Source organism: Calonectris borealis, chromosome W, assembly GCF_964195595.1.
Source record: "Calonectris borealis chromosome W, bCalBor7.hap1.2, whole genome shotgun sequence".
Taxonomy (NCBI): Eukaryota; Metazoa; Chordata; class Aves; order Procellariiformes; family Procellariidae; genus Calonectris; species Calonectris borealis.
Window position 1 is genome coordinate 31,672,950 of NC_134351.1, and position 21,966 is coordinate 31,694,915.

General features: G+C 44.1%; 1 protein-coding gene across 1 annotated transcript in view; it reads right to left on the reverse strand.

Annotated features, from left to right (window-relative positions):
• Positions 1–21,966, reverse strand: part of LOC142075097 (ras GTPase-activating protein 1-like) — a 112,763-nt gene that overhangs the window by 13,299 nt on the left and 77,498 nt on the right. The window contains exons 16-21 of the mRNA XM_075136115.1: positions 16,093–16,265; positions 15,780–15,939; positions 15,477–15,619; positions 14,615–14,730; positions 7,672–7,758; positions 3,363–3,430 (exon numbers count right to left, since the gene is read on the reverse strand). Coding sequence (XP_074992216.1) covers positions 3,363–3,430; positions 7,672–7,758; positions 14,615–14,730; positions 15,477–15,619; positions 15,780–15,939; positions 16,093–16,265 — 747 coding nt within the window. The remainder of the gene's footprint in view (positions 1–3,362; positions 3,431–7,671; positions 7,759–14,614; positions 14,731–15,476; positions 15,620–15,779; positions 15,940–16,092; positions 16,266–21,966) is intronic.

Here is a 21,966-nt window from a genome sequence, read left to right on the forward strand (position 1 = left end):
TTAGAGCATATTTTTTCGGGCTATTTGCTTACGCCTTATGATGTTAAACAAGTAATCCAAATGTTGCTTTCTCCATCACAGCAGTTGCATTTTTTTCAAACTTGGCAACAAACCTGTGACCAAGCTGCGGCGGTAACCCGACAGCAGGGTGACCCATTATATGGTGTGCAGGCGCAAATGTTAATGGGCTCTGGGCCATTTGCCAGCACCGCATGGCAGTCTAATTTTTCGGTAGAAGTATTGCGTTTGGGACAAGAGTTAGCGTTTAAAGCATTACTGTCGATTAGGGAAGAAAAAACCTCACCTGCTTTTACTGCTGTGCGGCAGGGTACCACGGAATCGTATTCTAAATTTATTGATCGTTTGCACGCCGCTCTATCGTCACATCCTGACTTAGATGATAACATGAAAGTGAAATTTTTGGATTTGTTAGCTTTTGACAACGCTAATGAAAAAACAAAGAAGGCTTTAAGCATGCTACCAAGAGGAAGTAGTACTGCTCAGCTGCTAGATGCTGCGGAGCGCATGCTTGCTCAAGAACAAGCTACAGTTATGGCTGCTGCTGTAGGAGCAGCGGTACGACCCTTAATCCAGAAAAAGAAAAAAAAAACAAAAAAAACCAAAAAAAACTTGGTATCGCAGGGTGCTTTTAACAGGACTTTGGTGTGATTATTGTCTGCACAAGCAATATCAGGTGATAAGACAGGCTATACGTATAGCTATTCTAACAGGGCATGAAACGGGCTACAATCATAGATTGAAAAATCAGCAGCGAGAATGGCAAAAGCAAATCAGGGGGTGGCAGAATAAGGTGATTATAAGGAAAAGTGCGCCAAACGATTTCGGTGGGAAAAGGAAAAGAAAAGGAATCACGTAAAATGAGATCTGGGGTATCAATACTGAGCAGCATCCTTTCTTATGGGGTTATGGGTGAAATACTAGGTGTATCACCCAGACAAAATGTGTGGCTGACCTGGGCCAACCAATCAGGTCAAAATGCCTTTTGCCTATCTATGGCCACTCCCTCGGATCCATTTCGTACCTGTTTAATCGGCTATCCGTACTTACAGATGAAGGATTTTAAAGGGTTTGTTCGGAATGACAGCTTATTAAATGAAAGCTGGATCGAAGGAGATAATCACAATATAACGTGCAGAAAACTTTTTGTTAACACCACCGTAGGCAGGGTAGATATGGGAAATAAATACTGCCCCAGGAGATTTTGGAATGGTTGGATGGGGTGGTTGCTAAACTCTTTAAATAAATCTATGAATGTTCCTCCACAAGAGCTGACGTTGCTGGGCTCATTACCCAGCAACAATCAAACTAACGAAACCATCGGCTGTATAATCTTTGGGGGCCAACAAGGGTTTTTTACACCATTTTGGAACGTAAGTATTTTAGGCGGGCAACAGAATGTGACCTCTTTAGCACCGTGGAGCAAGGCTTCGAATTATTGTGAAACATTACTTGGTTTAAAATTTCCTGAAAAGGGAATCTGGAACAATGGCACTCCTAAAGCTCTTCCGCCTGGCTACTTTTTAATATGCGGTGACCGAGCTTGGGGAGGGTTGCCTTCCAATCCTGTAGGAGGTCCCTGTTATGTAGGAAGACTCACTTTGTTTGCTCCATCCCTTTATCAAGTACAGCAACATCAGAATAAAATGACAAGAGCCTCGCGAGAAAGGCGCTCAGTTGCCTCCTATTTTACCCCCAAATGTAAAGATGAAATAAATTTTTGGGACGCTCCGTCACGAGTATTCGCGGCGCTTCTAGCCCCCGGAGCTGCAGCGGCAAAAGCCTTGTGGGATTTGGAGAAGTTTGCTTGCTGGAGCATTAAGCAATTTAATCTTACATCTCATATTATTTCTGCACTTTTAACAGACGTAGATAGTATTAGACATGCAGTATTGCAAAACAGAGCGGCTATTGATTTTTTACTTTTAGCACAAGGGCATGAGTGTAAGGACTTTGAAGGAATGTGTTGTATGAATTTATCCGATCATTCTAATTCTATTCAACGTCAATTACAGGAGTTACAGAAAAACATGTATAAATTAACTAAAAATCATTCTTGGTTGGAAGGGATATTTGATTCGTGGGGTCTAAATGGATGGGTAAGAGATTTAATGAAACAAGGATTGTTTATTTTGTTAATAATTGTTATATTGATCATAACGGTACCATGTATAATATCATGTATTAAACAATCTTTAGGGAAGTCTATGGAAAAAATGTTTTCTAGTGCTTGGATTGTTCAAAAACAAAAAGGGGGATTTGTGGAAGGATTTTTATTAAATAACGGACATCCTATGAACACTCCAAGCACTGAGGATTTGTTAACAACAGTATAAGGCAAAGGGTTGCTAAAGGGCAATTGTGGTTTTAGAGTCTCTGAAGCGATAGCAGAATAGGGAGGTAGGCTGAGAAATGTAACTATCAGTAGATTAGGTAACGGAATGCAGGCGGGGGAAGCGTTCGCGTGGACACATGCTTTTGACCAATCTGTGTATATTAAGATTTGTGTGCTTGCTGACTGTAGACCAATAGGGGGACTAGATGCGTGTGTATCTGGGTAGAAGAATGTATATAAACCGAGCTATTTGGGCAATAAAGCGGCACTAACTTGATCACATTGGTCGCTGTGTTGTGTCCGAGACTTCCGCGTCTGCACGATAACACACTAATGTTATAGCTTTTGCTGAACGGTGTTTACACAGCATCAAGGCCGCTTCTGTTTCTCACTCTGCCTCCCCAGTGAATAGATTGAGGGGTGTGCAATAGGCTGGGAGGGTACACAACTGGGCAGATGACCCGAACTAACCAAAGAGATATTCCATAACATATAACATCATGCTCAGCAATAAAAGGGAAAAGAGGGGGTTTTATGGGTGTTAGCCATCTTTTGCTCAGGAACTGGCTGGGCATCGGTCTACCCATGGGAGGTGGTGTGATTGCCTTTGCATCACTTGTTTTGTTTTGTTCCATTTATCCTTCACTTATTAAACGATTATTTAATTTTTGTTTGCTTGTTTTATCTTGACCCCCAAGTTTTCTTGTTTTTATTCTTCCTTTCCTCTTCCCCCATCCCACTGAAGGTGAGGAGGGAAGCGAGCAAGTGACTGTGTGGTGCTCACCTGCCCACCGGGGTTAACCCACAACAAATTTCTTCATGAAACACTTTTCAACATTCACTGAAAACCGTATGCTGGCTGCCTTAGGGAGAAAGTCAATCAATTGATACGGATAACATGACTTTGGACACAGTGTTCAAAAGACTTCATATTTTGCTAAATTAGGCACTAAAGTAAGTTCATGCCTATTACTACATAAAGTATGAATTCAGTCTGAAGCATAGTCACCTGAGATGATATTAAACATCCTTGGGTTCAGGATAGCAGGACAAATCAGCCGAAGAAAAACAAAGCCACTGAAAAGGAAAAAAAAATGTATTTTGTTCAATAATAAAGTTAAAGTATTAATGTAAAATTATGTAGTCTTTAAGCATTTAAGTCAGTGTGGAAATCTTTTTGAGATAGATGACAAACAACCAGCCTGCGCTCCGTGAATATGTTTGTTAATTAAGAATGTCTTGTTATGATTTCAACTATGATAAAAACTGAGATAAAAACAGGCATATTGATTTCCCAATTAAGGTGAACCTCTGAAATCACCTGGGAAAAACTTAACTGTGAAGCCATACTGAAGCCTGTAGTCTAAGACCACACTGGCTTTAAAAAGGAGGAGCACTTCGTCTCCTGCCTCCCACAAGTGTTCCACTGTTTAGTACAGCAAGTAATTCATCCTGTAGCCACTCGCTTCCCCAAGTCAACATAAGGAGAGCAAGAGTGCACAGTCAGAATGGAACCTCTCTTTTGGCAGCAACATGGCCTTAGTACAGCTTGAACCGATCCATATACTGATAACAGTACACTATTATCCTAGAAGAATAATACTGGATCAGCTACTTTCCTCATAGAAGTAATTGCTGCCACCCAGACAATCTAGAAAGCTAGGGAAAAGTGCTCAGGTTGACTGCAGAACTAGGAACTTACCAAACAGAAACCCAAAATAGCCTTTAGTTTAGCATGAGAAAACTCTAACTTTCTGTTGACAGCTGAAGTAAAAAAAATCCATCTCAGGTTAACCATAATTCTGGAAGACTGCTATAAAATGAAGTGACATATCATAGAACCATAGAATAGTTTGGATTGGAAGGGACCTTTAAAGGTCATCTAGTCCAACCCCCCTGCAATGAGCAGGGACATCTTCCACTAGATCAGGTTGCTCAGAGCCCCGTCCAACCAGACCTTGAATGTTCCCAGGGATGGGGCATCTACCACCTCTCGGGCAACCTGTTCCAGTGTCTCACCACCCTCATGGTAAAAAATTTCTTCCTTATGTCCAATCTAAACCTACCCTCTTTCAGTTTAAAACCGTTGCCCCTTGTCCTGTCACTACAGGCCCTGGTAAAAAGTCTCTCTCCCTCTTTCTTATAAGCCCCCTTTAAGTACTGAAAGGCCACAATAAGGTCTCCCCAGAGCGTTCTCTTCTCCAGGCTGAACAACCCCAACTCTCAGCCTTTCTTCATAGGAGAGGCATTCCATCCCCCTGATCATTTTCCTGGCCCTCCTCTGGACCCGCTCCAACAGGTCTATGTCTTTCTTATGCTGAGGACTCCAGAGCTGGACGCGGTACTCGAGGTGGGGTCTCACCAGAGCAGAGTAGAGGGGCAGAATCACCTCCCTCGACCTGCTGGCCACGCTTCTTTTGATGCAGCCCAGGATACGGTTGGCCTTCTGGGCTGCGAGCGCACATTGTTGGCTCATGTTCAGCTTTTCATCCACCAGTACCCCCAAGTCCTTCTCTGCAGGGCTGCTCTCAATCCCTTCATCCCCCAGCCTGTATCGATACCGGGGGTTGCCCCGACCCAGGTGCAGGGCCCTGCACTTGGCCTTGTCGAACCTCTTGAGGTTCACACAGGCCCACTTCTCGAGCTTGTCCAGGTCCCTCTGGATGGCGTCCTGTCCCTCAGGCATGTCAACCACACCACTCAGCTTGGTGTCATCTGCAAACTTGCTGAGGGTGCACTCGATCCCACTGTCTATGTCGATGAAGATAGTACCGGTCCCAATACCGACCCCTGCAGGGCACCACTTTTCACCGATCTCCATCTGGACATTGAGCCGTTGACCACTACCCTCTGGATGTGACCATCCAACCAATTCCTCACCCACCGGACAGTCCACCCATCAAATCCATATCTCTCCAGTTTAGAGAGAAGGATGTTGTGGGGGACCGTGTCAAAGGCCTTACAGAGGTCCAGATAGACGACATCTGTAGCCCTTCCCATGTCCACTGATGTAGTCACTCCATCATAGAAGGCCACTAGGTTGGTCAGGCAAGACTCGCCCTTGGTGAAGCCATGGACCAACTAAAGCAATCTAACTCACCTCTCATTTTGTTCAGAGTGTGTGGACACTACCAGCAGACTGCTTTTTCACTACAGCAATACCAAAGCCTGACCACTTACAAAAGAATGGAAGTGGACCTTGCACTACCTTGCTTGTTAAGTATACAGTGATGGCATTGACCATTATTAATTGGAAGTGACACATGTAGCAGTGAGGTTAACACACCTTTCATGTGTCCAAGGCACTTGAATTCCAATATATACTGTTATTGAAGTTTCCTATTTCTCCAAGAACCATGGATTATGGGCTGACAAAACACTCCTGGCCCAGTGTGAAACAAAAATATTTTCTATGAGATTAACTTAAAGCTATAAGGAAGTAAATAATTTTGAAGTCATGGCACATACACCAATTTCTCTTGTAGATGGCCTGAAGTTGAAGAAAACTGGGGTAATGGATCTTGCAGATACAGAAGATTTGGTGCTTCTTACACTGGTCAAGCTGTCTAAATTAAGAATGAGTCAATACCTATGCATGGGTTTTTACAACCAGACAGAAATGGCAGCACTTTCTGAATGATATAGAAGGGAAGCTACCCAGACACTTAAAAACTATCTACCTGTCTCTGAATATGTAATCATTCTTGGACCAAAACCAGTGCAATAAAAGATAATATTCTTCACTGGAGGCTGCAAAAAAACCTGTACTCTAGAGACAAGTCACAAGTATCCACTTATGAAGGCTAAGATGATGAGAGAAAGGGAACCAATATTTATAGTATCCAGCAGAGACCCCAGGAAAATTCTGAATGTCAGCTGTATCCACTTAAGGAAAGCCACGTGGCGCTCTCTAGAGATGGGGAGGAACAGAAAGAGACATGGTATTTGCTTCTAAGTTCTACACCCTTGCAATAGGCTAGCCCCAGCACCTCTGATAAGAGCAGCCTCAATTTGAAGGCAAAACCCCTGCAGAACACTGTTGGCTGGCATTTTATTGAAGATTTTTCTTCAAGAAAATCTTGAGTCGCTATTGTTACAAACACTAAATGATAGGGAAATAAGCATGGAAGGTACTGTACTAATTACACTAACATGTACTGAGACTCTGGGGAAGGAAGGGCTCCCATGACTTCATTTCTGTCTCCAGCCAAAGTGATAAACAAAAGCCAATGACAAATCATCTGGAAGACTCTGTTCAATGGGAGGTTAACCTCAGCAAATCATATCAGTGCCAGATACTGATCTACCAGCAAGCTAAACTTGCAAAAAAAGGTAAAGCAAATGTCGAAGAGATGTGGCTCTGATACCCTTAAACCCACAGTATCATTTAGAACAACAGTGTCAAGACCTCATTTTTGTCAAAGATTTTTTTGACCTGCACTGGCAACTGATAGTGTTAAAGGAAGAACTATTTATTCAATAGATTTATGAATGCAGACTGGAGTTTTTGTACTCAGTGCCAGTTCAGAGGAGCCAGGTTCAGTAGCCTGCAACATTTTTACAGAGGCTCTGGAATGTTTCAACATGATTGGGCTGGAGAAGAGAAATGAAACAAAAAATGGGACAGCATAGAAGTACATATTTTCAGAAATGAACAGTGTGTTGATTCTGAGTGATCAGCACTGGGAGACTTCACTGATGCAGAGAACTATATATTCCAATGCAGACAGTACCTCAGTGAAATCTAATGACAGTCCAATCACCTTTCTGAGAAGGTATTAGTTTCCTTAACATGTTATGTCTGCATTTTAAAGGACATTCATCTTCACATGTGCAAGATTTTTCCAATAATTAACACACACTACATAGGAGTCCCTGGATAAGGCATGGTCCTCCCAGATGGTATATGACAGGAACATCATCTTCAGAGGTTACTGCTCTCCAGAGGTATCACAAAGGTTAACTATCACTTTGAGAGAACTTTTTCTCTTTCCCAACATGAAAAAGGAAATCAATATTTTAGATTAGTTTGTAAAACTTAACAAAATACAAGTAAATTCAAAGTAAAAGCTATTAAGTATAGCTATACTAACCTCTATACTACACCTCTAGCAAGGCTCCAACAGCATGACTAAGAATCTAGCAAGCTCTCAATCCTTAATTGGGATATCATGCCCCAGTACCATATTCTTGTAACCTATATAAGTACTATAAAGTTTTGGCACTAAAAGAAAAAATAGATAAGCACACTGAAGTATGACAGTAATAAGACGTTAAAAGATTATTTTCAGCATAGAATCAAGTGACATGTAACTTACCTAACAACTCTTGTTCTCATTGTGGTATTAGCTGGCCACTTGTTTTGAACAGACTTCTGCAAGCATCCATAAATATATCTCAACGTCCTGTAAAAATAATAGCTAATTAATCATTTCATCAAAAAACTTCACTGAATAAAAAAAGCTGGTCAGAAAGGATCTAGTCCAACCTCCTGCTTAATGCAGAACTATTATCAACGCTAGGTTTATAATTCAGACATAAGCTTTAAATTAATTTAAAATCTGCTATGACAGTCCATTTACAAAAGGCAAAGAGAGTCTTCGACTAATACACTATTCTATTTGTGCAGGTAAAATACTAATTATTCACATATGCATTAAATGTTTTATAATACTTTTTTTCCTATTTCTTAGGTAGTGTTTCCTTTTTAAAAATGAAAAAATGATGGTTTAGTGGCTTTTTTTCTTGTTTTTTTCCCACTTTTTAACTGAATGAATAATAATTTGTGTATCCATAAATACAGGTTAGGTGTTTAAAAGTAGTTAAGCAATAGTCCTCTCCTATAAAAAAATGGGAGCACTTTGGTGTATTTCAGAAAATGTTAAGAGATGCACCATATACTTAAAAGAATGAAGCTTTTAATGCTACCCTTCCCATCCCTGACACAAAAGAAACTTCTGTGCTATTCTGCCGTTCTGTGGTGACTTGACCCCGGCCAGCAGCTAAGCCCCCACCCAGTCACTTGCTCACTTCCCCTCAGCAGGATAGGGGAGAGAATCAGAAGGGCAAAAGCAAGAAAACCTCATGGGCTGACATAAAGACAGTTTAATAGGTGAAGCAAAGCTGTGCGCGCAAGCAAAGCAAAATAAGGAATTCATTCACTACTTCCCATCGGCAGGCAGATGTCCAGTCACTTCCAGGAAAGCAGGGCTTCATCACGTGTAATGGTTACTTGGGAAGACAAATGCCATAACTCTGCACATCCCCCCTTCCTCCTTCTTTCCCCAGCTTTTATTGCTGAGCATGACGTCATATGGTATGGAATATCCATTTGGTCAGTTGTGGTCAGCTGTCCTGGTTGTGTCCCCTCCCAACTTCTTGCGCACCCCCAGCCTACTTGCTGGGGGTTTAGCGGGGGGGGGGGGGCGGGGCAGAATGGGGAGAGAAAAAACAACCCTCAGCACTGTGCAAGCACTGTTCAGCCAAAACATGGGTGTGTTACCAACACTGTTTTAGTCACAAATCTAAAACACAGCACCATACAGGCTGCTGTGAAGAAAATTAACTCCATCCCAGCCAGACCCAGTACAAATTTCCACCCCTTATTCCATACCACTTGCATCATGCTTGGGTCCTACACTATCCAGTACATCCTCATTAATCATCACCCCCGCCTTCCCATCCTTTAGTATACATAAAGATATCATTCCCTTAGTCTATGGGCCCCCCCATGAAGTGTCCATAAAATGTCCATTGAGTTCATTTAGTCTGTGACTTGGGCTCCATCTGTTATGGTGGTCACTCAGGACAGGAGAGGTGGTGTGTTGTGTGGAGTTATTGGGCACCAAAGCCAGCTCAGGTTGGGTCACTGCTGCACTTGCACTTCTTCTTGCAAAGCTCATCAACCGTTAGTTCAGGTGGTTCCTGTTAAGTACTTCTTATAGCATACAACTCAAATCATGGGTTACAACAGTTTAAACATATATCCATTACAATCTCCACCCCTGGTCCTTTTGGACCAGGCTATAGAGTTTAACATTGCAATGAACTCCATCCCTTGCCCCTGCTCCAGCATGGATCCTCCATGGGCTGCAGTCCCTTTGGGGGCATACCTGCTCTGGTATGGACTTATCTATAGGCCACAGTCCCTTCACAGGGGTGTACCTGCTCTAGTATGGACTTATCCACAGACCAAAGTTACTTCGACTCCAGCTCATACTGGAGTTCCTCCATGTCCAGTATGGCAGCACTCAACCGTGGCATGACTTCGTTCAGGCTGTGATAGTCCACTGTTAGTCTCCACCCTCCGTCAGACTTTTGCAGGCCATATGGAACTGTTCAAGGGTGATTGAGTCTTGCTGATCACTCCTTGACTCTCCAATCACCGAATCCGCTCATGGATGGGAACCAGAGCGTCTTGGTTGGTGCGATATTGCCACTGGTTCAATGTCATGGTAGCAGTCGGCACCTGCTGCTCTTCAACACACAGCATCCCCACAACAGAAGGGTCCTGCAAGAGGCCGGGCAAGGTAGACATCTGTTTAATCTTCTCTGCATCCACAGCAGCTACACCAAAGGCCCACCAGTACCCTTTCGGGTCCTTGAAATACCCTCTCCTGAGGTAGTCTATGCCAAGGATGCACGGAGCCTCTGGGCCAGTCACAATGGGGTGCTTCTGCCACTCATTCCTGGTTAGGCTCACTTCGGCCTCCAATACAGTTAACTCTTGGGATCCCCCTGTCACTCCAGAAATACAAATGGGTTCTGCCCCTTTATAGCTTGATGGCATTAGGGTACACTGTGCACCCATGTCCACCAAAGCCTTATACTCCCATGGGTCTGATGTTCCAGGCCATCAAATCCACACAGTCCAGTAAACCTGGTTGTCCCTTTCCTCTGCCTGGCCAGAGGAAGGACCCCTCTCTTCTTGGTTGGAGCATTTATTACCCAACTCCTGTAATTGCAAACCAGAAGTCCCTTCATTAGGATCAGAAGGAGGATCAGCCCTTCTACTGTGTCTGGGGAATTGCTCAACGGCAACCGGAGCAGTAATCTTCTCTGGATGGAGCCTTTTTGGCTGCTGTTTTTCCTTGCAATTCACATATGTGGTCTTCTAGGTTTGAGGTAGGTGCAACGCCCCACTTCCCCATGTCTTCCCTGTGGTTGCAGAGCTAGAACCACAGGGTGGCACATGGCATGTGCCCACAGTTCCCTTTCCCTTGAGCAGAGAAAGGCTGATTTCATACGGCACTCATGATAGCTGAGACACCAGATTGTAGGGGTAAGGAGAAATAGATATTCTCTTCAAGTTGCTGGAACTGTTGGGACAGTTTCTCCACTGCCCTGTAGGGTCAGGGAGGAAGAGAGATTCTCTTCAGAGCACCAGAGCTGGCAGGCCAGTTTTTCCACAGTTGGTGCCTCGATGTCTGTCCAGTCCATTATCACCAGGGTGCTGGCGTACAACGTCAGTGCGTTCCATACAAACTTCCGCCACATGGACCGCAAATACTGGACTTCATCTGGATCTTTTGAGGCCTGGTTATTGTCCAGGTTGCTGTAGGTCACCTCCACCACTGCTAATTCCCTCAGATACTGAATACCTTCCTCAGTCATGGTCCACTTGCTTCGGTAGTTGCAACCAGGTGATAATTTGCTCATCTGGCTGGTGGCCATAATCTTTCCACATATCTCACAGCTCGCTCAAGGATAGGGACCAGGTGATTTCTGTCTCGTTTATGATTTCAGTCTCTTCCCACTCCTGTTCTTGTGACTGCTCTGCTGCAAAACAGGCTGCCTCTTCTGATTCTTCCTCCTGCTCTCCCCTCAGGAGGAGTTTCTTCCTCTCTTACTAAAAAAGTGGACCTCTGCTTCCATTGTTTCTTCTTGACTATAGGAACGACTGTTAATAGTTGAGGGTTGGGTCTCTGGCTTAGCTACAGTGTCTGTTTGTATGTCCTCAGATCCAGAGACCCTCTTGAGCCCTTCAAGTGCTGAACAGAGGTTCAGTAGGGGTAGAGCAGGCCCAAGCACGGTGCTAGAAGTTGTGTCTCTTATATAGACAAGGCATCATTTTTTCAAGTGTTCTGTCACTTCAATACCATTCCATGCCTGTTCAGGTTTCAAGCCCCACACCATTGCAGGGGGGGAACGCTCTAGATACCTGCCCAAGTTCTCCCACACACCTTGCCACCCATGATCCATGTGCCTCAGGGCACATCCCTGTGTGGCATTCCAAATTAGTCGTTTACCCTTTTGAAAAGCCGGAATTAGATTCACGACACATACCAATATAAGCATTCTAGTTACACAAGGGTATTCCAGAAACTGAAGAGCCATTGTAACAAGGCAGGAAACATCTACCCCTGAGGAGAAGAAAGAGGAGGTGCCATTCTTCATTTCCCCCAAAAAATGTCTCCCGGAGAAGAAGAGGAAAAAGGTGTAAGTGTTAATTGTCTCTGAGAGTTGGTTCCCAGAGTACTGGGACAACAGCAATGCATGGCACAAACACCAGATTAGGCTCAAGGCCAGTGCTTTTACCATAGCTCTCCCAGGCAAAACACAACAAAGTGATAAACAGCACAGCAAACTGCAAAAGCCGAAAGCAGCCATTAATGAGCTCTAGAGTTTGAGGTAAAGCAAGAGATGGAGCATGCCATGGAGCAGATGATGGAATAAATAAACCAGTATCAAGAACAAACAAGTCAGCATTGCGACCAGCAAGAGCAAGTAACAACTTGCCAAGTAATAACTAAACAGCTATAACAACTATAAATGTAGTCTAGTGCACTCAGATCAAATCTGTCGTTATCTAGAACCTCTCAAGCCCCACATTGGGCGCCAGAAAGGATTGTGGTGGGTTGACCCCGGCCAGCAGCTAAGCCCCCACCCAGTCACTTGCTCACTCCCCCTCAGCAGGATAGGGGAGAGAATCAGAAGGGCAAAAGCAAGAAAACCTCATGGGCCGACATAAAGACAGTTTAATAGGTGAAATAAAGCTGCGCATGCAAGCAAAGCAAAATAAAGAATTAATTCACTACTTCCCATTGGCAGGCAGATGTCCAGCCACTTCCGGGAAAGCAGGGCCTCATCACACATAACAGGTACTTGGGAAGACAAATGCCATAACCCTGAACACCCCGCTTCCTCCTCCTTTTCCCCAGCTTTTATTGCTGAGCATGACGTCATATGGTATGGAATATCCCTTTGGTCAGTTGGGGTCAGCTGTCCTGGTTGTGTGCCCTCCCAACCTCTTGCCCACCCCCAGCCTACTCATATCTTTTTTTTTTTTGGGGGGGGGGTGAGGGAACAGCAGGCAGCAGCTGAGTGACAAAAAGGAGGACAAAAAAAGGAAACCTCCACACTGTGCAAATACTGCTCAGCAGTAGCCAAAATACCCGTGTGTTGTCGACGCTGTTTTAGTCACAAATCCAAAACACAGCACCATACCAGATACTATGAAGAAAATTAACTCCATCCCAGCCCAAACCAGTACACAATGCAAAATTCAGCATTTTGTATACATTAAAAGCTAATGATAAAAAAGTGAAAGAAAACTGTTAGCGCTATGCACTTTTTATTCAATGGTTTCAGTCTAAACAAGTTATTTTAGCTTTTTTAAAAAAAGGAAAAGAATAACCTGTGCATTTCCCTGATAGACAGAAGTAATCACAGCAGGGTGTCATTCTACTACCACCCATTTGTATTTTTAATGCTGTTAATAATTCCATCTCTTTTTCAGAGTAGGAGGACTGGAAAGAATTGGTAACCAACTTAAATATATACAATTGTCTGCTAACTAGTACGGTCCTCTACCTCTTTGTGGAGATAATATATTGATATCTTAATTTTTTTCTTCTTACCCTGACCCCTTGGATCTAGTAGCTTCTCCCTCAAAGAAAAGCACGTGTGCTAGCCAAAAGCTTTTGTGCTGTATTGGGTTTGCGTGGCAAGGTTTTGGCAGAGGGGGGGCTACAGGGGTGACTTCTGTGAGAAGTTGCTAGAAGCTTCCCCTATGTCCGATAGAGCCAATGCCAGACGACTCCAAGACAGACCTACCACTAGCCAAGGCTGAGCCAATCAGTGACGGTGGTAGCGTCTCTGTGATAACATAGTTAAGAAAGGGAAAAAACTGCTGTGCAACAGCAGCTGGGAGAGAGGAGTGAGAATATGGGAGAGAAACAACTCTGCAGACACCAAGGTCAGTGAAGGAGGAGGGGGAGGAGGTGCTCCAGGCACCAGAGCAGAGATTCCCCTGCAGCCCATGGAGAAGACCATGGTGAGGCAGGCTGTCCCCCTGCAGCCCATGGAGGACCACAGTGGAGCAGATGTCCACCCTGCAGCATGTGGAGGACCCCACGCCAGAGCAGGTGGGATGTGCCCTGAAAGAGGCTGTGACCCCGTGGGAAGCAGGCACTGGAGCAGGCTCCTGGCAGGACCTGTGAACCCGTGGAGAGAGGAGCCCATGCTGGAGAGCAGGTTTTCTGGCAGGACTTGTGACCCCATGGGGGACCCACGCTGGAGCAGTCTGTTCCTGAAGGACTGCACCCCGTGGAAGGGACCCATGCTGTAGCAGTTCTTGAAGAACTGCAGCCCATGGGAAGGACCCACATTGGAGAAGTTCACGGAGGACTGTCTCCCATGGGTGGGACCCCACGCTGGAGCAGGGGAAGAGTGTGAGGAGTCCTCCCCCTGAGGAGGAAGGAACAGCAGAGACAACATGTGATGAACTGATTGCAACCCCCATTCCCTGTCCCCCTGTGCCGCTCAGGGGGAGAAGGTAGAGAAAATCAGGAGTGAAGTTGAGCCTGGGAAGAAGGGAGGGGTGAGGGGAAGGTGTTTTAAGATTTGGTTTTATTTCTCATTACCCTACTCTGATTTGATTGGCAATAAATTAAATTAATTTCCCCAAGTTGAGTCTGTTTTGCCCGTGACGGTAATTGGTGAGTGATCTCTCCCTGTCCTTATCTCGACCCACGAGCTTTTAATTATATTTTCTCTCCCCTGTCCAGCTGAGGAGGTGGAGTGATAGAACGGCTTGGTGGGCACCTGGCATCCAGCCAAGTTCAACCCACCACGTGTGCAAAAAGCACAATTCATTCAAGTGTTATTTTTTTTCTCTCTACATATAACAGCACTAAAGAATTTAGTCTTAGGACTGATTAGTATAAGATAAACCAATAAGAACACCATTTTACGGTGCAATGTAAATCACACAAACAGGAATTTTCAAGTACAAATTTGAACAGAAGAGTGCAAACTTACGGAGGCAGTATCTCTGCAGCCATGAATATTTTCTCCACCAAATCTGAAAGTATACTGAGTAGATGTGCCAAATTAGTGTTTACATCTTCATTTTTTTCTAATTTTGAGGGATTTAACTAAAACCAAAAGGGAAAAAGATTAAGTTTTTTCTCTTGAATAGAACTACATATATAATTTTATAATATTACACACTGAATACTCTTTCAAAATAAATTAAATATTCTACTGCTGTACAAATCTCAGACTTCTACAGAACTTACAAATCTGCTTCAAGGGCTAGCCAGGAAACTAATGTGAAAAAGCAATGTTTTTAAGTTCTAGTGCACTATACTTTTAACAGCACAGACATTTAACACTATCCATAACTACCCATCTTTTTTTAACTACATATATTCTCATATCTTTTAATCCAGTCTTCTGAGGACACACACACACCCCCTTTCCATAATTAGGTGCAAGTGAAACAGAAGTTAGGAGGGTCATTTTAGAAAGAAAGATAGGATCTAACACAAGCAGTTAATGTAAGGGAGTTTTAAAATGAAACTAAGTTCAGACATTGACTTCTAGTATATCTGGAGCTTACCACAAGTTATTTAGGGTAGGCCACTCAGTAACTGCTACAAAAGAACCTACAATTGCTAAAGAATAAATACCTAATTTAAAGAAATTTGAGTTTAAAAACTTATTTAAAAGTGATGCTATGAACATTGTTCAAGCTAACATTTAGAAAAAAATCATAATCAGTTCAGTTCCGGTATTGAAATTATTTCTGAAGGATTAATAAATGCTTCCAAAGCAAACAACCAGTAGATCATCATTTCAAAAATTCAAAATTTTAAAAAAACATAGTTCAAGGTATCACCTCACAGGACTGCTTGCTCTCCATTATCTTTAATATACTGTCTTTCAGTGCATGGTGAACAAAACGTGTTGCTGTGGCTTTCATATATTGCTCCATAAGTGTACTTGCTAAAGTGGTGGCACGAAACAAAGTAGTAGCTTCATCTGAAAAAAAAAAAAAGTGAAAAGTTGGGAAAAGGAGACAACAAAAAGCTGTGTTCACAGTTTGATATATGATATAATTAAGGGAGGAGACAGAAACGAAGACATGGGGGCCCTTCCCTCCCCAGAGTTTCAATAAATGTTAGTGTAATTAGTACAGTACCTTCCATGCTTATTTCCCTGTCATTTAGTGTTCGTAACAATAGTGACTCAAGCTTTTCATGAAGAAAAATCTTCAATAAAATGCCAGCCAACAGTGTTCTATCCTGTCCACAAACATGTGATAAGGCATAGACTACATGCATCTCTTTCTGGAGTATGAGCTGAAAGAAAATCGGAATAATGTTCAGAAACTTGTCCTAACATAACAGTTACTACAAATACTACTTAGCGATGTCTATTAGTGTTATTGAAATCACTCTCAAAAAACAGAGAAAGTGAATTTTGACAAAAAACTGAGGAAACAAACTTAATACCTCTTTAAACTCACTATACTCCTCTTCTGGCATGATCTTCTCCATAGAATATCGTGCTCGAACACGCAAAGATCCTGGCTCAATACCCTTCAGTGGTATATGGGAACTGAGTTGAAACCACTCATCTGTTGCATGTCCTTTCTGTAATCGGCTTAATTGGCAACGCATAAACACTTTAGGAAAAAAGCATTGTTAAGTAGGTTATCTCCAGCAAAACAGTGCTAGTATTGAATAAAAAAATGTTTGTTTTCAGCATATGTCATCTTGTTTCAGCAAGAGTATTAATAAAAACGATTAAAATTTGTGCCATCAAATATATTGACAGATTATCTCTTAGATGGTTTAACAGACTCCTGAAAACTGAAGCTGAAAAATAAAGCATGCTGTAAATAATGTATACACACAGATATTAACAAAGTTTTCTTTTTAACACCCAAATAGGGGAAAAAGCCTCCCTCTCTCCCAGCTACCTAGCAAACCTAGGCAGCAATCAGAAAATTAAAACAGGTAAAGTGATTAGAATTCATTGTCCTCTTTTGAAGCCTCTATCAGGTCTGCTCTTGAACCACTTTGTTACTATTTTTAGTATTTATTATTAGCATTACTACACCTTTCCCAAATGTTGCCAGATGTATTTCTTTAATACTTAGGAACTCCCAGGTTAAGGCTGTAACAGTTTATGCAAACCATATAAAAAAGCATTCCCAGACAGCTTGCTGCCCAAATAATGACAAAAGTCAACCAAGAATGACAAAATCATTAATTCACTTTTTTGTGGTGTTGGTACCTTAAAATTCCTAAGCAATGACCTGCACCAACCTATTCAACCATAATTGAAAGCCTGGTCTGACAGCTGACTAGTAAGCTGCAGCAGTCAGACCACTGACCATTCCAAAATAAGCACATGCCCTCCTGAACTGAGTTAATTCACACATAAAGGGCTCAGATGCTTGCACAGACACAATTCTACCTATGATATACCCACAGAGTTCCAAGAGGAGATACACAGTTTCAGCTTTACATTCAGCCTGTCAGACTGTCTGGAACTTCCAAACAAACACCCTTTTTTTGCAACTCTCAATGAAATCTACTTTTAATCAAGTCCCTCACATTTAAACAAAACAAAACAAAGGAACCCCCCAAAAAAACCCAAAACACAATCAAAAACACCATCATACACTTGTTTTTCACTTTTCTACAAAGCCTATGAACAGTTCTAGTAGACTTTACACTGCCCTAATTCATCAATACATTGGGACATCATTTGCATAATCAGATAATGGAAGAGAATAACATCACATTTCTAATACACACTTCATATTTCATATTCTTTGCAGTTGATGAACTGATAAGGTAACACATTCAAATAGTGGGTAAACCAATTCATCATCATCTGCTACTTATTACAAGTGTGGATTGGACTGTCTTTAGACCAGATAATCAATTGACTTTCCCAAAATATTTCTTCTGAGCAAAGCTCTCGTGTCCTCAACGGAACAACGTACTTCCTTCTTGTTTTGCTTGCACATATAAGGCATACATCTCATTGACAGGAACAAGGAGATACAGGATTCAGAATAATCTAATGATTTAATAGTTCCCATGGTTATATAGTAGAATGTTGTGGTTTAACCCAGCAGGCAGCCAAAAACCACACAGCCGCTCACTCACTCCCCCCACCCCCACAGTGGGATGGGGATAGAATAGGAAGGGTAAGAGTGAGAAAACTCATGGGGTGAGATAAAGACAGTTTAATAGAACAGAAAAGGAAGGGAAAATACTACTACTACTACTACTAAGAATAATAAGAATAATAAGAATAATAATGATGATAGAAAATACAAAATGAGTGATGCACAATGCAATTGCTCACCACCCGCGCTGACCGATAACCAAGTAGCGATCGCTACTTCCTGGATCACGCCTACCATTCATATACTGAGCATGACGTCACATGGTATGGAATACCCCGTTGGCCAGCTGGGCCAGCTGTCCCAGCTATGCTCCCTCCCAGCTTCTTGTGCACCTGGCAGAGCATGGGAAGCTGAAAAGTCCTTGACTAGCAGGGTAGGTACTTAGCAACAACTAAAAACATCAGTGTGTTATCAACATTCTCCTCATACTAAATCCAAAACACAGCACTAGGATGAAATATAACTCTATCCCAGCCGAAACCAGAACAGGATCCACCCCTTATTCTATACCATCTACATCATGCCAAGGTCTCAAATTTTATAATACATTGCAATTAATCACCACCACCTTTCTTGTCTTTTGATATATACACACAGATATCATTCCCTTAGTCTATGAGCCATCCCTCTAAAATGTCCATTGAGTTCATTTAGTCCATGACTTTCGGCTCCATCTGTCATAACAGTCTTTCAGGGCAGGAGAGATGGTGTGTGGTGTTGGACTGTTGCATGCTGAAGACAGTTCTGATTCCATTATCGCTGTGCTCATCCGGTTCTATCATCATTGCACTTTGCTCAGTATCATCAGAGTTCATTCTTCATTAATCTGGGAGATTTTTACTGCCAGTTGTTCTGCTTCCATTGCTGCAACCACCCCCACAGGGCATTTGCCACCATCCATGAGTCAGTATAGAGATAAAGTACTGGCCATTTTTCTCGTTCAGCAATGTCCAAGGCCAGCTGGATGGCTTTCACCTCTGCAAACTGGCTTGATTCACCTTCTCCTTCAGCAGTTTCTGCAACTTGGCGTATAGGACTCCATACAGCAGCCTTCCACCTCCGATGCTTTCCCACAAGACGACAGGACCCATCAGTGAACAGGGCATATTGCTTCTCATTTTCTGGTAGTTTATTATACAGTGGGGCCTCTTCAGCACGTGTCACCTCCTCCTCTGGGGATATTCCAAAATCTTTGCCTTCTGGCCAGATCGTGATCACTTCCAAGATTCCTGGGCGACTGGGGTTTCCTATTTGGGCCCGTTGTGTGATCAGTGCGACCCACTTACTCCACGTAGCATCGGTTGCATGATGTGTAGAGGGGACCCTCCCTTTGAACATCCATCCCAGCACCGGCAGTCGGGGTGCCAGGAGGAGCTGTGCTTCAGTACCAACCACTTCCGAAGCAGCTCGAATCCCTTCATCTGCTGCCAATATTTCCTTCTCAGTTGGAGTGTAGCGGGCCTCGGATCCTCTGTATCCCCGACTCCAGAACCCTAAGGGTTGACCTCGAGTCTCCCCTGGTGCTTTCTGCCAGAGGCTCCAGGTAGGGCCATTCTCCCCGGCTGCGGTGTAGAGCACATTCTTCACATCTTGTCCTGCCCAGATGGGCCCAAGGGCTATTGCATGAACTATCTCCCGTGTAATTTGTTCAAAGGCTTGTTGTGGCTCAGGGCCCCATTTGAAATCGTTCTTCTTCCGGGTCACTTGATAGAGAGGGCTTACGATCTGACTGTAATTTGGAATATGCATTCTCCAAAAGCCCACAACGCCTAAGAAAGCCTGTGTTTCCTTCTTGCTAGCTGGTGGGGACATGGGTGTTATTTTGTTGATCACATCCATTGGAATCTGACGACGTCCATCTTGCCATTTTATTCCTAAAAACTGGATCTCCTGTGCAGGTCCCTTGACCTTACTTTGTTTTATGGCAAAACCAGCCTTCAGATGGATTTGGACTACTCTCTTCCCTTTCTCAAAAACAACTTCTGCTCTGCTGCCCCACACGATGATGCCATCAATGTATTGCAGGTGTTCTGGAGCCTCACCCTGTTCCAGTGCGGTGTGGATCAGTCCATGGCAAATGGTAGGGCTGTGTTTCCACCCCTGGGGCAGTCGGTTCCAGGTGTACTGGACCCCCCTCCAAGTGAAAGCAAACTGTGGCCTGCACTCTGCTGCCAAAGGGATGGAGAAGAACGCATTAGCAATGTCATTTGTGGCGTACCAATTGGCTACCTTTGACTCCAGTTCGTATTGAAGTTCTAGCATGTCCGGCACGGCAGCACTCAGTGGTGGCGTGACTTCGTTCAGGCCACGATAGTCTACTGTTAGTCTCCACTCTCCATTAGACTTTCGCACTGGCCATATGGGACTGTTAAAGGGTGAGCGAGTCTTGCTGATCACTCCTTGGCTCTCCAGTCGACGAATCAGCTCATGGATGGGAAGCAGGGAGTCTCGGTTGGTACGATATTGCTGCCGGTGACCCGTTGTGGTGGTGATCGCCACCTGCTGTTTCCTGACGCTCAGCAACCCCACAACAGAAGGGTCCTCCGAGAGACCAGGCAAGGTAGACAGCTGTTTAATTTTCTCCGTCTCCAGGGCAGCTATACCAAAAGCCCACCAGTACCCTTTTGGGTCCTTGAAATACCCTCTCCTGAGGTAGTCTATACCAAGGATGCACGGAGCCTCTGGGCCAGTCACAATGGGGTGCTTCTGCCACTCATTCCTGGTTAGGCTCACTTCGGCCTCCAATACAGTTAACTCTTGGGATCCTCCTGTCACTCCAGAAATACAAATGGGTTCTGCCCCTTTATAGCTTGATGGCATTAGGGTACACTGTGCACCGGTGTCTACTAGAGTCTTGTACTCCTGTGGGTCTGATGTGCCAGGCCATCGAATCCACACAGTCCAGTAAACCCGGTTGTCCCTTTCCTCCACCTGGCTGGAGGCAGGGCCCCACTAGTCCTGGTCATAGTGTTCCTTACTCACTTCTTGCAAATGCAAATCATAACATAAGTCACTTTATTAAGATCAGAAGTGAAATCAGCCCTTCTACTGTCTGGGGAACTGCTCACTGGAAACCGGACCATCATGAGACAGGTTTCTTCTGTAAATTGTAGCAGCATTTTTCCTGGGAGAACCCCCTTGTGTGATTGTTTTTCATTGCAACTCACGTACCTGTGCCTCTAGGGTCAAGGTAGGTTTTCCACCCCACTGCCTCATGTCCTCTCCGTGGTCACGCAGGTAAAACCACAGGGTGCCTCGTGGTGTGTACTTTCTATATCCTCTCTCTTGAGCAGAAGAACGCCGACTCATAATGGCTGAGATACTGGTCCATACAGGTGGGGAGTAGGACATATCCTCTTTGAGGTGCTGGACCTTCCGGGACAGTTTCTCCACAGCTGAGACAAGGGAGGGGGAGACAATTTCTTCGTATTCCCAGAGTCTGCCAACCATGTCATCCACCGTTGGTGCTTCTTCCTCTTTCCAGGAGAGTACTGCCAACGAACTGGCATGCGACGCTGGTGCGCTCCGTACCAACTTCCGCCACATGGGTCGCGTGCACTGGACTTCATCTGGATCTTTGGGTACTTGCTCGTTGTTCAGGTCATCTTAAATCACCTCCAGCACGGCTAATTCTCTCAGGTACTGGATACCTCTCTCCATGGTGGTCCACTTGCCTGGATGTCATATAACATCTTCCTTGAAGGGATACCTTTCCTTCACGCCTGACAGCAGTCGCCTCCAGAGGCTGAGGGCTTGTGTCCCATTTCCAATTGCTTTGTCAATGCCCCCTTCCCTAGAAAGGGATCCCAGCTGTTTGGCTTCCTTCCCCTCTAATTCCAGGCTACTGGCCCCGTTATCCCAGCATCGGAGCAGCCTGGTGACAATGTGCTCGCCTGGACGAGGACTGAAATCTTTTTGCATATCTCGCAGCTCACTCAGAGATAGGGATCAGGTGGTTACCATCTCATTTATGGGTTCTGCCTCCTCCTCCTCCTGTTCTCGTGATGGTCCTGGTTCATCTTCATCCCTTTCTAAACGAGCCGATTTCCTTGTGTATTTTCTTTTTTGTATAGGGGTGAGTGACACTGGCATGGGTTGGTTCTGTTGCGGGTGTTGGAGTAGCCACCATGCCTGCCGTGGGGGTTGGGGTATTTCCAGTGCTTGCTGTGGTGGGTGGGGT